The sequence below is a fragment of the Anas platyrhynchos genome, chromosome 3 (genome assembly GCF_047663525.1).
Source record: "Anas platyrhynchos isolate ZD024472 breed Pekin duck chromosome 3, IASCAAS_PekinDuck_T2T, whole genome shotgun sequence".
In the NCBI taxonomy this organism is placed as follows: Eukaryota; Metazoa; Chordata; class Aves; order Anseriformes; family Anatidae; genus Anas; species Anas platyrhynchos.
Window position 1 is genome coordinate 12,997,637 of NC_092589.1, and position 14,547 is coordinate 13,012,183.

The window sequence follows — 14,547 nt, forward strand, 5'->3', positions numbered from 1 at the left end:
TTCCTGGTCGGGCGGCGGCGGCCATTTTGGGGCTGAGGAGCGAGCGCGGAGGCCGCGGGAGCGCAGCGGGGCCGGGCGGAGGGGGCAGGCCGGGGCCGAGCCGAGCCGAGCCGGGCGCAGGCGGCAGCCCTCGCACCCCCTGCATCCGCCCAGCGCCCTCCTGCCTGGCCGGCGGCAGCTGCCGGGCCGCCAGCAGCAGCACTCCCCTCACAGCGCCCTGACGCCGTCCCTCGGGCCGCGGGCCCCACGGACATGTCCAGCATGAACCCCGAGTAGTGAGTGCGGGGCTGGGGGGGGGGGAGAGGGGGCTCTGAGGGGGTGGGGGCAGCCCTCGGACCCCCCCCCGGTGCCTTCGTGCTGTGTGTGGGGGGGTGGGGGGCTCCTCGCACTGCCCCCCTGGGCCCTGCTTTTTGGGGTGGGCGGTGAGGGGCAGGGCCCCCGGGCTCGGCTGCAGGCCCTGGGGGCCGCCCTGCCCCGCTCCGGCCGCCAGTCATGTGTGTGTCACATGGCGCTTGCAAAACACCCGGGGCCTCGCTGCGTTTTGCAACGCCTCGGCCTGGGCATGAAAAGGGCCCGAGCCCGAACGGGAGCTGCCTGCCTGGGGAGGGAGGGCATGGCGGTGGATGGGGGGTTGTTGTCCTGGAGGAGAAACAAAAAAAACAGCTCGCCGCTGCGTGAGGGTGGCCTTGTCCTCGCAGCGGGGAGGGCTGAGGGCTCTGCTCAGCGCCTGGCAGCGGGAGGAGCAGCAGATTCCCCACCGGGGTGTTGGGGGCAGCAAACCTCAGTTCCCTCATCTTCTTTATTTTTTTTGAGAGACTTCGGATTCATTTAAAAACCCTTTAAAGCCAGCCACTTCACCCTCACTCCTTCAGTGCCAAAGAGCAGCTTTAGGATCCCTTCACCCATGCTGACTCTGCTGGCACTCCAGTTTGGGATGACAAAGCTCTCGTGCCCTCAAACGCAACCAGAGTGGTTTTGCTCTTGATCCCCGTGTGTGGTGTGACCCTGCTGCTCTAGGTCCCACCATCTCCCTGTGGGTGACGCTCAAGCAGCTTCTGTCCCCAGGCCTTGCCTCCCCACACAGCTGTGGCTGCTGGTGCACGGTCACAGCTTTTATACTCCCTGTGTGTGGCAGTGTGAGTGCGAGCACTCTGTGCCCATTAAAATCACCTGGAGAGCGAGCGGGAATCAAAGTGATCATCAGCTAGCTGCAGATAGTTGGTGAAAACCGAGAGGTTCAGCCAGGAACTCAGGTTACATCTTGGCAAGGTTACATAACAGGGCTGCTGGTATGGCTTCTGGAGGCACTAAAACAGCAGCTGGACGTAAACAACAACTTGTTGGTCGGTGCCTTGCTGGGTGTAAAGGCTCTCGGGGTTAAACTCGACTTCATCTCGCAGGCAGGAGGGGTTTGGCACTGGAAGGCTGCCTGGGAAGGGTTAGGCCCTCCTGGGTGGAAGGGGCTCTTCCCCCACAGAGCATTTCTGGCCTGTCCTGAAGCCTCCCAGGTTTTTAGGAGGAGCTGACTGGGAGCACAGCTTCCTGCAGTCAGGCAATGAATGCTGCTAGGGAGGTGGAAAAGCATTTTGTGGGAGCCTTGTTCTCAGTGGGGTGTGTTTGTTCCTGGTGGCAGGGACTGGACTCTATAAATGAAGAGGGAAGGCTAGTTTAAGATTAATTTGGAGTCATAAATTGTTACTTTTGGTGGGGTTGTGCCTGCTGGCTGAGGATAAGAGGTGGGAAGAGCAAAGTGAGATTTAAGGATGTTTTTCTCTCCCTGTAATAAGTGTACTCAGATCAGTGCTGAACCAGCAGTAAGATTTGTGGGGTTCTGGTGCTCTTCCTAGTCCATCTCCAACAGGTGCAGGTATCCATTTCTCCTTTCAGTGGTACCTTGCCTGCAGTGCGTGTTCTCAGCTCCTTGTCAGGGCTTCAGGAGGGGCTGTAGCCCACACCCTCTGCCCTGGGTGTGCCAGAGGTCAGGGGGTTAGCTACATTTTTTTTGTTAAACTTGCCTCCTTTGGTTTTCTTATTTAAAAAGTTACAGGATTAGAAGCTGCTGGTGTCAGGGTTTGAAAAGGGAGTCTGCTTCTGAGCTCCCCTGAAATTGGTGGGCCAACGGTGTGCTTCTGTGTGTGTGTGAGGGAGCTGGGGAGGGCTGGCTGAGCCCTTAGCGCTACCATTTGCGAAGCTAAATTCTTAAAACATCTGCCCGGCCAGTGCCGGGCGGTGTTCCTCTTGTGTTCCTCCCCCGTGGTGGTGTTTAAATAGTCCAAATGTCAATATTGACTGTTGTGACTAGATCATGCTGAGGGCTTGCAGGCCTGCTGCTTCCTACCCCTTGTGCAACTGCAGGCAGCTCGCACAGACCTGCCGGGGGGTGAGCCCTGGCGCAGATAAGCAGGCCTGGGAGGTGATCTTGATGAATGCTCCGTCCTGCCGGGGTCTCATTCCAGATGCCTTCCCTAAGGGAGCGAAGTGGTGTTGGAATAAAGCTGGTTTTGGTGGTAAGAGGTGTTAGCGAGCCCCTCTGCGGGCTTCCCAGGCTTCTGTGGTGGAGGTCAGTGGGTGACAGGTGAGTGACAGCTTCTGGAAGCATCCGAAATGGTTTGTTCCAGCCTTCCTAAGCTGTAATCTGCGATGCAGAGTGGCCTCTTGTCTTCTGGCTTCTGTTTACTTGCACACGCAGTGTGTAATCAGAGTGACAGTCATGCTCCTCTTCAGAATTTCTTGGGTGGTGGAACAAAGGCAGAGGATTTGAGGCTGCTGTGAGTCTCTGTTTACAATAAACCTGCAGCTGACATCGGTGATTAAAGCTGACTCCAACAGTTCCTTGTAGGAGCTGGATGACTCCCTCCTCGTGTCTGGTTGGGATGAAACCTTCCCGGTGCTAGGACAGGAGCGCTTCTGCCTGCACAAACACCGTGCTGCAGGGGCACGTGTGCCCCTCATCCTGCACGGCTCTCCTGGAGATGCCTTTTTTGCAAGGATTGCAGCCAGCCTTAGTGTTTTTAGCAGTTCTCCTCGGCAAAGGGAAGTTCGCCCTGCTCCTGCTGATGAGAAGTCAGGCCGAGCTCCCCCCACCTCCAGGTGCTGTGGGGAAGGTGCCTGGTCCCTGCTGCGGGGGCTCGCTGAGCTCCGGGAGCAAAGCTCACAGCTCCAGGGGCGAGCACCACAATTAACCTGGGTGGCCGGGGTGCGTCACCGCAGCTCCAGCAGGTTACTCATGTATTCAGCAGGGTTCGGCCTGGGAATGCATTTCAGGAAAACTTTTGTGACTGGTTTTCGTTTTCCTTGGATTTCGGCTGCAGTTCTGTGCTCTCAGCCGTCACACCCCGTGTTGCAGGCAGCTCTCGAGGCCCACGTGCAGGCCCCTGGTGCTTTAAAACCCCCTACAGCAGCCGTATCTGGACGTGGGGTGCGTTTTGGGGTATTATGCCTGCGGTAACTTCAACTTTTGGAAACCTAAACAGCAAGGTTGCACTTTCATTATCTCGGAGTTGATGCAGGTCTAAGTTTCAGTCTCGCTTATGTGGCAGAGCGAGGTTTGTGCCACAGCAGCCCGTGCTGCTGGGCTAAGAGGGACTCGATAAAGGCTGTGCTGGCCCTGCTCTGGGTGAGGCAGGCGGCTGGAGCTGCTGTGCCACCCGGGGACTGTTTGTCTGGAACGACAGAGCCTAGAGTCGGGACAGGATTTGAGAGTAGAGATGTCAAAGGCAGCATTTAGGGTGTTTGGGTTCCTGCTGCTGGGTTCAGCAGAGCTGCTCCTGTCCCCTTCTGGCCAGGGAGTGGCTGCATGTGAAATGGAGGATTTCACAGCAGGGTGGGCCTGCCTGGGGGCAGCGAGAGGAGGACAAACCCTGCGGGGTTTGGGGGCTGAGGAGACCTGGGGCCTCCTTGGAAGTAAGGGGGCTTGTGGGTTTGTAGCTCAGGTCCTAGCTAGGAGGAGTTAAATGTCTTGCAGTGCCATGAGCAGTGAAATTCGGGTGAAAGCACTGCTAATATTCCCGCGTTACCATTCTTAGGGGGATTATGCCACGCTGCAGGCTTTGGTGCTTGGAAGTGCATTAATGCCTTCTGTAAGTAACAGCGTGGCGCTGCTGGGAGCTGGCTGACCCAAAGCTGCGTGGCACTCTGTGTGATAACCCACCGGGGTCCCAGATGTGGGAGCTGCTGTGCCAGCGCCCTGCTCTCCAGCCCGTCCTGCCTCGGGGAGCTGCGGTTGGCAGCTCGGGGCTGAGGCTGCCGCGGGAAGGGTCAGACAGCCCCGCTGCTGGGGCGGGCAGTTTGCCTGGCGTGGTGTACCCCCGATAAGCAGCCAGCAGCTCGGCCCTGGGGCTGGGGCAGCTGCAAGAGGAGCCCCAGGAAGTGAAGCTGCTTCAGCTCGGGGAGGAAGTGTGCAGGGCACGGGGCTTGCCAGCAGGGAGCTTGAGCACCAGAAACTAAGTATCTTCAGATGACTTTGATTTCTGAAGTACCTCGAGTGCTTTCACTTCATGCCGGGGAGGGGCGAGCCTACGTGTTTAAGATTTAGTTTATTAGTTGTTACATTTACCACTCCGGCTTCCCGCTGGCCTTGAGAGAAGTGCTGTGGCGGTGGGTCCCAGCACAGCCTGTTCTCACAGCGAGCCACCGGGGCTGGAGCTGAGGAGTGGATTCTGGGTGTTGTGGGGTTGAGGAGCTACAAGCCCGGGGCTGGCTTACCTAACACAAGGTGTTGCTGTGAGTGGTGCTTGGTTTTTCCTCTCCCGCTTGGTCTCTGGTATTAAAGTGCCCCATTTGGCTTGTGACTAACGTGCAGCTTCATCTTTTGGTAGCAGTGAAGTCCTCTGACACGTAAGGTGGGTCAGCCATACGGTGCTTCTGCCCTCAGTACTGGGAGGGCTCAGTGTTAAATGAACTGTTACCCCAGCAATGTGATTAATCATTACACCACACCTGTCAGGAATGTGTGCTGACCCCACAGCTGAGCGTGGATGCGTTCCCTGGCAGTGTGTGCTTCGTTCTTACGAGATGAGTGGAATACGTGGCCACTAATAGGGCTGTTAATGGCCTAGCATGGAAGGCAAATGTTCCTTCTGCTTCAGCAGGTCATTACACCTCATAGTGTGTTCTGTCGGATCCTGCTGCAAGCTCAGGTTGGGTAACTCAAACTGAGAGAAGAGGTGGCTGCTTTTGGCCAGCTGCATGGGACTTGTGGGGACAGGCAGGGCAGTGAGGCCGTTGGCTTACAGATGACACGAGCTGGCTTGCCGTCCACCAGAACTGCTGCTGTGTTGCTCAACCAGCCAGCGAGGCTTGTGCTTCACTGGGAAGTGTGGTTTGAGCTGCAGCTAGACCACAAAGGGCTGCAGCAGGACTCTGCCTTGCTGATAGCTGCCAGTATCCCCGGTGCAACTTCCTGGAACAGCACGCTTCGACGCAAACGCTGTGCCCAGGGCACCCATCTCACACCTCCCTCACACAGCGACCTGCTGAACTGGGAGCACCTCACCTGGCCACGGGGGTTCAGGGTTGGAGGGGCTGTTCCCTGACTGAATGGGCTGGCTGCTGGCAGCATTTGTCACTAAGTGCTGTTTTTTTCTCCCTGCAGTGACTATTTATTCAAGCTACTTCTGATTGGAGACTCCGGTGTTGGGAAATCTTGCCTTCTACTTAGGTTTGCAGTAAGTGACCATGGTTAAACTTTATATAAAAGCTGCCCCAGGTACTTAGAGAGAATTTCTCTCCTAGAAGAACAGCTTGAAAGGACTGATGGCTGTCAGGCCTGGTGTACCAAGGAGTAATCAAAGTGCTTCAAAGCCCTCCTGCCTCCTGAATGTTTCAGCTAACACATTCACGAGTCAAATCAGAGATGATACCAGGAATGCCTGGTTAAATTTGATTCTCATTTTCCTGTTACTTGAGAACAAAATATCCTAATTTAAGTTCCACCACTGTGCTGGTGGCAGAACGCTGAAGTTGGAAGAACATCTCTGAGTCCTGGGGTCTCAGTCCTCATTCTCAAGGTTGCAATGTCTGCCAAAGACCTTAATCAGTTCCTAATTGATCTGAATATTTTCAGCTGGGTGAAGTGTGACATCTGCATTGAAAGGGCTTACCAATTACTTAGCCTGGGGAGGTAATTAAAATAATAGTGAAGGAATAAAAAGGCCCTAATGCTTCCTTTAGTGAAAGGATGTATACTAAATTTTAAAATTGCTGGTGGGCTGCTGTCTTGAACTTCATGTGAGAGGTTCCAGAGTTCCGTCAACAGGGAGAGTTTGAAATGGTTGACAGCTCCTGGTGGGAAGAGCTGGAGTCCAGAGAACTCCTCATCTACATCTAGGTTAAAATGCTGCTGTGGGAGGAGATTAGATACAAAGTTTTGATACTACTGCAAGACAATGGCAGCAGTTTCAGACTAACCAGCTGCTCCAGGCACCTCTGGAAGCTCCCTGTTACTCCTGTGAAGTGGGTGTCTGCTGTGTGCAAATAGCATCGCACCAGTGGGAGCCCCCACAGCCACTGCAGCACTGCTCTAGGAGGACAGGGCAATGCTAAAACCAGTGTGAGCACCAGGAAGGTGTCAGCTGCTCTGCTCAGGGCCCAGGCGGTGCATTGGAAGTGACACCAAGGCTGGAGCAGTACTCCCACATCAGCCCAGCCTGTTTTCTTGCAGATGTTTCACGTGAAGTCGAAATTGTTTCAAAAACATCCAACGATTCTTTTGGATAACCAGCTTATGTTTGTGCTCCATTATCTGGTGTTTCTTCAGCTAAGCAGCTTTTTCCTGTAGAAATTTGACTTCCTAAGTGAGCTTTTTTACATCGAACGCTGCAATAAGTCCTTGTGTCACTTCATATGTTCCTGCTGCAGGTTAAACAGCAGCAGGCTTTTCAAACAGACCTCTTTGAGTACTGGAACTTAAGGAAATGAATGTCATGTCATTGTAAAAGGCTTAATGCTTCCCGTTACTTGCGTCTGTTCCTTCAGACAGCTGTATTATCTGAGGTGTCTTCCATTCACAGCACAAAGAAATCCCTTGCTTTTGTGGGAGCTGCTGGTTACGTAAAGCCTTGTAAAGCCTTTTGTGGCACGTTCAACCTGCAGTTCTGTCCTGCTGGTGCTGTGGAAATAGCCTTCCTTCATGCCAGTAGGCCAATGAGTGCTCACATGTAGCAGAGGCTGACCCAGAGGTTCCCGTGTGCTGTAAGACCAGGTGGGGCCTCAGCAGCCAGGTCCGTGCAGGCTGCTAGAGCAGCGCTGTGCTTCCTGTGCTCGCTCAGGGACTCCATCACGAGCACCCAGGCTGTAACTCTAACCTGCTGTAGCAACCAGCTGTGGTGGCAGGGGATCTGAAATTCAGATGTGGAGAGCAACTGAGGCAAAGCCTCTCGCTTGTTACAGGTAGATGCCACGTAACGTGAAAAAACATCAAAGGCAAATAAAAATCTGAGGCACTTTAATGACCTTAATGGTTATTCTAAGCAGCTCTTCAGTCTGCCAGCTTGAACAAAGGCTGTCTTCTGAACTACAATTCAGAGGGACTTAATGCTACAGCATTTTTGGAATGAGTTGTATTGACTAGCTGGGGAACACAAACCTTGCTGCATGAGGTGCTTAAAAGTTCTGAAGAATTTCTAGAGTAAGCGTTCAGTGAAAAGATCTAGATTGCTGCTGGACTTTGCAATGGGTGATCAGACCCTTTTTTCCTAGGAAATGAAGTACCTGTGTCTGCATGGTGTTTGCCTATTGCATAATATGTAGGTGACTGGAAGTGCAGCTGGCTTGACTTATGTTCACTCTTCTTCCTAGGATGACACGTACACAGAAAGTTACATCAGCACAATTGGTGTGGACTTCAAAATCAGAACTATAGAACTAGATGGGAAAACAATCAAACTTCAGATAGTAAGTAGTATTTCTCAACTCCTGGGCACCTTGATCTGTTCAAGCACAATTGCATTCATGATTACTGGTACTTATCTTTGTTTCTATTTTAATGGTTAAAGTACAGTGTATTCCCTGTTCCAAGAGGCTAGGCAGCCTTCACGGGACTTCCCATGACCTGTCCCTGAAGAAGGATGTGATCAATGCTGCCTGCCTGAGAGGGGAAGTGAGATGTTAATCTCTTTTCCTCTGGGAAGAAAAAGCTTGAGTTGTAACAGGCACCGTGGGCAGTGAGCTGAGGGATAGGATCCTGTGCTGGTTTGCTCTCATCAAACCCAGTACAGTTTTGCAGTAATTATTAAGGATCCATGTATAACAAGAACATCAGTTGTCCAAGATGCCCGAGTTCTCCCGCAGCTGTTAACAGCTGTGTGCACTGCCTGGTGCTGGGAGTGTGCTTTCGTGGATCTGAAAGGAAAACCTGACAGGCATGCTTGCAACTGGCTTGTCTGCCGTAGTGCTGAGTAGTGTCTTCTGGCAGTGTTTGGCCTTCCCCCTGCAATAGGCAGGGGCAGAGACTTGGCAGTTTTCTCCTCTAATCTTGAAGTGCTCTAAAACGGTGACTTGTGTACTGAAATCTAATATCTATGCAAGGTCACACAATCCTTGTCAGCCACTGCTTCCAGCTCCAGCAGAGGCTCTCAGGACTGGAAGGCAATGACTCAGGGATTCCAGGCTGCGCTGTGGAGCAGGCTCTAGTTCCCAGCCAGAAGCCTGGGCACACTTGTGAGCCTGCAGACCCCCAGAGCAGCCCACCAGGAGCCTGTCTGCGAGTCTGACCGTTTTTAATACGTGCTGGCCCTGCTCCTGACATGGCTTTGGGAACAGCAGTGTTTAGGCAAGTGCTGTTCCTGCCCTGCTGGGGGGAGGTGAAGCACCAAATGCCCTTCCTCCCCTCTGCCAGCAGGAGGAAGGAACCAGGTTTGAGTTGTTGCACTTTATCTTCTGTAAATGCCTCTGCAGCTCCTGTAGCAGGGCTGCTGAAGGGAGTGGTGATGTTAGATACCCCCCATCTCTCAGAGCTTAGTCTGAACAGGTTTTCAAGGCCTGCCTTGCATTTGTTTTGACCGCTGAACCATGGCTTCTGTTTATATATGCAGAAAGGGCTTCTGTTTGGGTCAAAATGACTTGAAATGTTTTCTGTGAGAACTCTTTAGTGCACTTGTCCAAAACCAAACAAAGAAAAAAAAGCACCTGCTGCAGTGTACTTCCCAGTTAAAGTATGTTGTATCTTGAATCCTGTTTGACCATCTGGGGGCAGTTCCTGCAGTTGGGACCTGGAGATGCTTGCAGTGGTGTCAGGTCAGCTGAGCTGTGTTCTGGGAGCTACTGTGGCCCGGCACCCTGCCCTGCAGTAACTGACGCTGTTTGCCTTGCAGTGGGACACAGCGGGACAGGAGAGGTTTCGAACTATCACTTCCAGTTACTATAGAGGTGCTCATGGCATCATAGTCGTGTATGATGTTACGGATCAGGTAAGTGGTGACCTTGCCCCAGGAGGGGTTCTCCAGGTGGAATGCACGAGGCTGACGTGTAAATAAGATGCAATTTGATGCACGACGTAGGATTTAACAACTCAGCATTTCCGAAGCATACAGTGACTGGTCTCCAGCTGTGTTAAAGTTTATCAAGCTGAATGAACAGTCTCTGGTTTGGGGCTAAACAGAAGCACAGGGAGCTGTGAGAGGTGGGATACTATTGTAAAGTAACAGGGTCTTAGGCTTAACCTAGAAGTTGCTGGGTACATAAGGGATTGTGTGAGTACTTCTCAACCTGCCTTCAGTGGTGGGAAGTCTGAATTACTGATACTGCTCAGGGATTTCTGAATGTGCTTGAACTTTGGTCTACAATAAACAAATCTGAAACAGAAAAATGTCAGCAAGCGTGCAGCGTACAACTGAGGCAGTGTTTCCTGTGAAAGAATCTCTGGAGATCAGTGGTGCTGTTGTCCTGTTTGAAGGGCTCTTCGGAAGTGTAGAGTTTCCTGAGCTAATAGGAAGGGAACAGTCGGCTTCTGTCGCTAACTGGAATGTCAGCTCAGTGCTGCAGTTCTGTATTTTTGGAGTCAAAGGTTGCTCCAGCATCTCTCCACAACAACGTGGCTTGCACCTAATAAAGCACCTAATAGCTGGTGCCTTGTAAATGCCTGGGATTCCTCCACTTTCAGCTGTGTACTCTATCTTCTGCCTGCTCCAGGAAGAGGAGGAGGAGTCCCTGATGGTATTTGTTGGCTATTCAGTATGGAGCAGGGAAAAATAATGGGGGGAGCCCAGCCAGGGAGGAAGGAGCGATGGCCTGAAGAATTGCCTAGGCCTTGCGGCGACTCCCTTATCCCGAGGGAATCGGGAGTGGTGGTGTGGATGAATACAGTAGCATTGGTGTTCTGTCCCCTGTGGTTGTGGAGCACACTGATACGTATGTTGCTTTGCATTGTGTCCAGTTATTGCTGAATAGTGCCCAGCTTCCCTCGTGGTGAGGGGCCTTGCTCACAGCTCTCTTGTCTCCTAGGAGTCTTTCAATAATGTAAAACAGTGGCTGCAGGAGATAGACCGCTATGCCAGTGAAAACGTCAACAAGTTGTTGGTGGGGAACAAATGTGATCTGACCACAAAGAAAGTAGTAGACTATACAACAGCAAAGGTATGTTGGCACTGACACGGGGGGCTTGGCTCGGTGCTAGGCTGGGCCATAAATGCAGTGGAGTTCAGTGTAGGGAAGCAGCTCGGTACGCGGATGCCGGTGTGCCATAAATGCAGGCAGCTCAATGACCTGCTAAATGCTTTGGTACAAGTCAAACTGGGTTTGGGTGGGGGTCTGGGAGCTCGGGGAGGTGCACCAGGAAAGCAGGTGAGCTGTGAGTTGGTGTGTGAGCTCACTGTTTGCTGTTTCTCGCTTCGCAGGAATTTGCAGATTCTCTTGGAATTCCGTTTTTGGAAACCAGTGCAAAGAACGCCACAAATGTAGAACAGTCTTTCATGACCATGGCTGCTGAGATTAAAAAACGAATGGGTCCTGGAGCAACAGCTGGTGGTGCGGAGAAGTCCAATGTTAAAATTCAGAGCACTCCAGTCAAGCAGTCTAGTGGAGGTTGCTGCTAAAACTTGCCTCCCCCCTTTTGTCTCACAACAATGAATTTGCAATCTGAACCCAAGTGAAAAAAAATTGCCTGAATTGTACTGTATGTAGCTGCACTACAACAGATTCTTACCGTCTCCACAAAGGTCAGAGATTGTAAATGGTCAATACTGACTTTTTTTATTCCCTTGACTCAAGACAGCTAACTTCATTTTCAGAACTGTTTTAAACCTTTGTGTGCTGGTTTATAAACGTGTAATCCTTGTTGCTTTTCCTGATACCAGACTGTTTCCTGTGGTTGGTTAGGATGTATTTTTGTTTTGATGTTTCTATTGGCATGTTTAGATGTCAGGTTTAGTCTTCTGAAGATGAAGTTTAGCCATTTTGTATCAAACAGCACAACAGTGTCTGTCAGTTTCCATGCATAAAATTTAGTAAGATATATGTAAGATCTGATTTGCTAGTTCCTTCTTGTAGAATTATAAATGGAAAGATCACACTATCTCTGATTAATAGTTTCTTCATACTCTGCATATAATTTGTGGCTGCAGAATATTGTAATTTGTTGCACAATATGTAACAAAACTGAAGAAATGTTTAATAAATATTGTACTTATTGGAAGTAATATCAAACTGTATGGTGATAAATATTGTCTTAATTTGTATTGGCTAAGGGGGAAATCAGGCTTGCATTGTGCACAAAACATATCTTTGTGCAGCCATGGCTCTCAGACCTGGTAGTAGACCAGAGACCTTCCCTGCGACAAAACTAGTGACTATGGCCCAAAAGACTGAGGTGCCGTGGTGCTTAAGGCACGTGCGCTGTACCAGGAGCACCTAGCCAGTGTCCATGGAGGCATAATGCACTCTGAATGTACTACAGTTCCCTAACTTAGTCTTGGAACTTAATTTATTTCTCAAGGACTTGACGTAGGGAATGCCTGTCTGCTTTGTGTAGCAGGGGAGAGAAGGGTGTTTCCCTGACGTGCATACTTCAGCATAACCTTGAGGTGGTAAAAACTTTGTACCAGTATATTATGTCTTTTCTATATACTGTTAATTCCATCCTCTTTTAATTAGTACTCTTCTTAATGCAACAGCTTAGTTTCTATTTGGTTATGCATAGTGGCATCAGAAGGATGAAATGGGGACAGCGAGATTCCCCCACCAGACTGTTGCTCGTGTAGGCGCTCTTTCAAACAATTTGGACCTAACCAGCAGCCAAGAGGTTTTGGGCAGTGTGTGATTCTTTGTACAGAGCTAATCAAATCATTAGTGCCTGATGTCTAGCTAAAAGCCACAGGAAAGCTAGCCTATAACACTTCCTATACATGTAAAATTGTTCAGCTTTATCTAAACTCAACTGTTCAGCCTATTCTGTAAATAGTCTCATGTTTGAAAGACCATGTAACATTCCCCTAGTAGTAAATACACCCTGTGATAGTAAGAAATATAGCCTAGGTATGTTGTGAGGTATAAACTAAAACTGGTGCAAATATCCTCTGATTTTTTTTTTTGGGGGGGGGGGAACTTTGGCTAACAGCTTTCTTCAACATAGTTGCATCAATCAACAGGCAATTGTAATACATAAAGTATTGTCATGGTTAAGTTGAACTCTTCCACGTGAGACCTTCACAAAATAAAGTGATGTGCTTTCTATTAGAGATGTGCTTGTTGGTATAATTCATTACAATGTGACTCGCTCCTCCTGGAGAGCAGGAGCGCTAGGAGTAGTGAGTGCTGCTGAGATCAGGAAGCGAACCAGAAGGAGGTGTACCGAGGGTAAAACATCTTCCCTCCAGAGAACTGCACAAATGAACTTAAATGTCAAGATGCCTGCTACATACTATCCAAAACAATGTTAATATATACAGTAATAAAAGCATTGCAAAACCAACTTGGGCTACACCAGTTGTTTGGTGGTTATTTTTTTTTCCCCTAAGTTATGACCTGACAGGGCAGCACTGTTAAATGCTCCAGCTGGGTGCCAGGCTGGAGCACAGCGCAGGTTTAGAAGAGCCTTGCTGAGGGGTTCTCTCACCTGTGAGCTGGCTTACTCAAGGGCTTCAGCAGCATGGGCCAGGCCTGCAACTGGCACCTGGAGACAAACAGGCAGCAGCAGCGTTTCCTTTCAGCAAAGCCGGGGTGATGCTGGCTGGGCAATTCCTGGCTGGGCAATTCCTGGCTGGTCCTGCTGCGGTAAGACTCTCGCAGGGCCCTCAGGCAGGGAGCCTGTGGTGGTGAGGCCAGAGCCAGAGCAGCCTCGCTGCAGCGCTGTCCTGGTGCACGCCGAGCTGTGATTGTCACCTGCTACCTTGCGATTTAAAAACCTGCCCTTGAAGCTTGGGGGTGGGGAGGCATGGGAGGGTATCAAAAAAACAAAGCAACAACCCCAAGCCCCTAAACTAAAACAGAGCTCTAAGTAATTTCACTGTGCTTTTCACCGTCTACTTGCGTGATACCCAAACATCATCTGCTGTGTTCATAAGAATGGGAGGAAATGATGCATTCAGGAGCCCACGCTGATAACCATTTAGTTTAAAGGTTAATTAAAACCACGTACCAACTGTCTGTAATTGGCTGTAACCTTTTTCTCTTTGGCCACTTACCTTGTTAGTGCAGGCGTGCCCTTTTCTATTGCAGAAGGGGTTTGGGAGCCCTTTTCCCATGGCTTCATTAGCGCCTATCGGCAACGTGAGCTGTGAGGAATGGCTCCATCCTCTCCACCCAGGGAAACCAGCAGTGTGCCCAACGGCTGCAATGGGCAGCAGCAGCGCACACACAACTCACCTGAGCACACACACCTGCTTGTTGCTTTATCAGGAGCCACCCAGAGCACCGGCTCCGCATTTCTGCCTAACACAACACCATTAAACAGGCCCTGCCGCAGCAGTGGATGGTAATTACAAGGAAGAGTTCTGTTTGCTCCCAAGAACCAGAAAGAGCTGCTGGCTCTTGGCTTCCAGCAGCTATTTTTGAAGGGTATAAACACAAAATGAGAACGCTTCTATTAAAATCACACAGCTTTACTTAGGAGTTGCACTGCACACTACGGATTACTCAGATTAAAAAAAAAAAAAGTGTGTGCCTGACATTTTGCTAAGGCATGGAACAGGCCACTTCAGTGAAAGGGAACGCTACATAAAAAAAAAAAAAAAAAAAAGGAGAAAAGAACCAGCTGTACATTCCTCACTCAGAAACCCCCCCAACTTAGTCAGCAATATTAAATAGGAATACAAGTAGCCAAGTAACTGCACTGCTTGCCTGGCTCAATCCACAGTAAAAAACAAGTTGAGATCAGCCCGGGCTGGCTCACTGCAGACGCGGTGATTCAACGCGTTTTGGCAGCTCTGCAGGAGGTGGACGGAGCAGTTTGTTGTGTGCTGTGCTTCTGCTCAGCCGTCCTGAGAGCAGCCGACAAAGCCCAGGCCTGATGGAGGCAGCACCTGAAATGAAGCAGAAAGTTTGTTCCTGTGTGGTGGCTGCAACCCCAAAACAAAACCAACGAACCTGCTGTACCTCAATCACCTCCACCTGTCC

General features: G+C 50.7%; 2 protein-coding genes across 6 annotated transcripts in view; one reads left to right on the forward strand and one right to left on the reverse strand.

The window, feature by feature from the left end:
- Nucleotides 1-12,671, forward strand: RAB1A (RAB1A, member RAS oncogene family). The gene is made up of 6 exons (XM_027453418.3): nucleotides 1-275; nucleotides 5,594-5,666; nucleotides 7,798-7,893; nucleotides 9,312-9,407; nucleotides 10,441-10,572; nucleotides 10,833-12,671. The coding sequence occupies exons 1-6, from the start codon at nucleotides 253-255 to the stop codon at nucleotides 11,028-11,030; spliced, it is 618 nt and encodes a 205-aa protein (XP_027309219.1). The 5' UTR covers nucleotides 1-252; the 3' UTR covers nucleotides 11,031-12,671.
- The window catches only part of CEP68 (centrosomal protein 68), a 16,467-nt gene continuing 14,447 nt past the window's right edge, over nucleotides 12,528-14,547 (reverse strand). For all 5 annotated transcript variants that reach the window (XM_072035310.1, XM_072035312.1, XM_072035308.1 and 2 more), the window contains one exon: nucleotides 12,528-14,453. In XM_072035310.1, coding sequence (XP_071891411.1) covers nucleotides 14,403-14,453 — 51 coding nt within the window. In that variant the 3' untranslated portion in view covers nucleotides 12,528-14,402. The remainder of the gene's footprint in view (nucleotides 14,454-14,547) is intronic.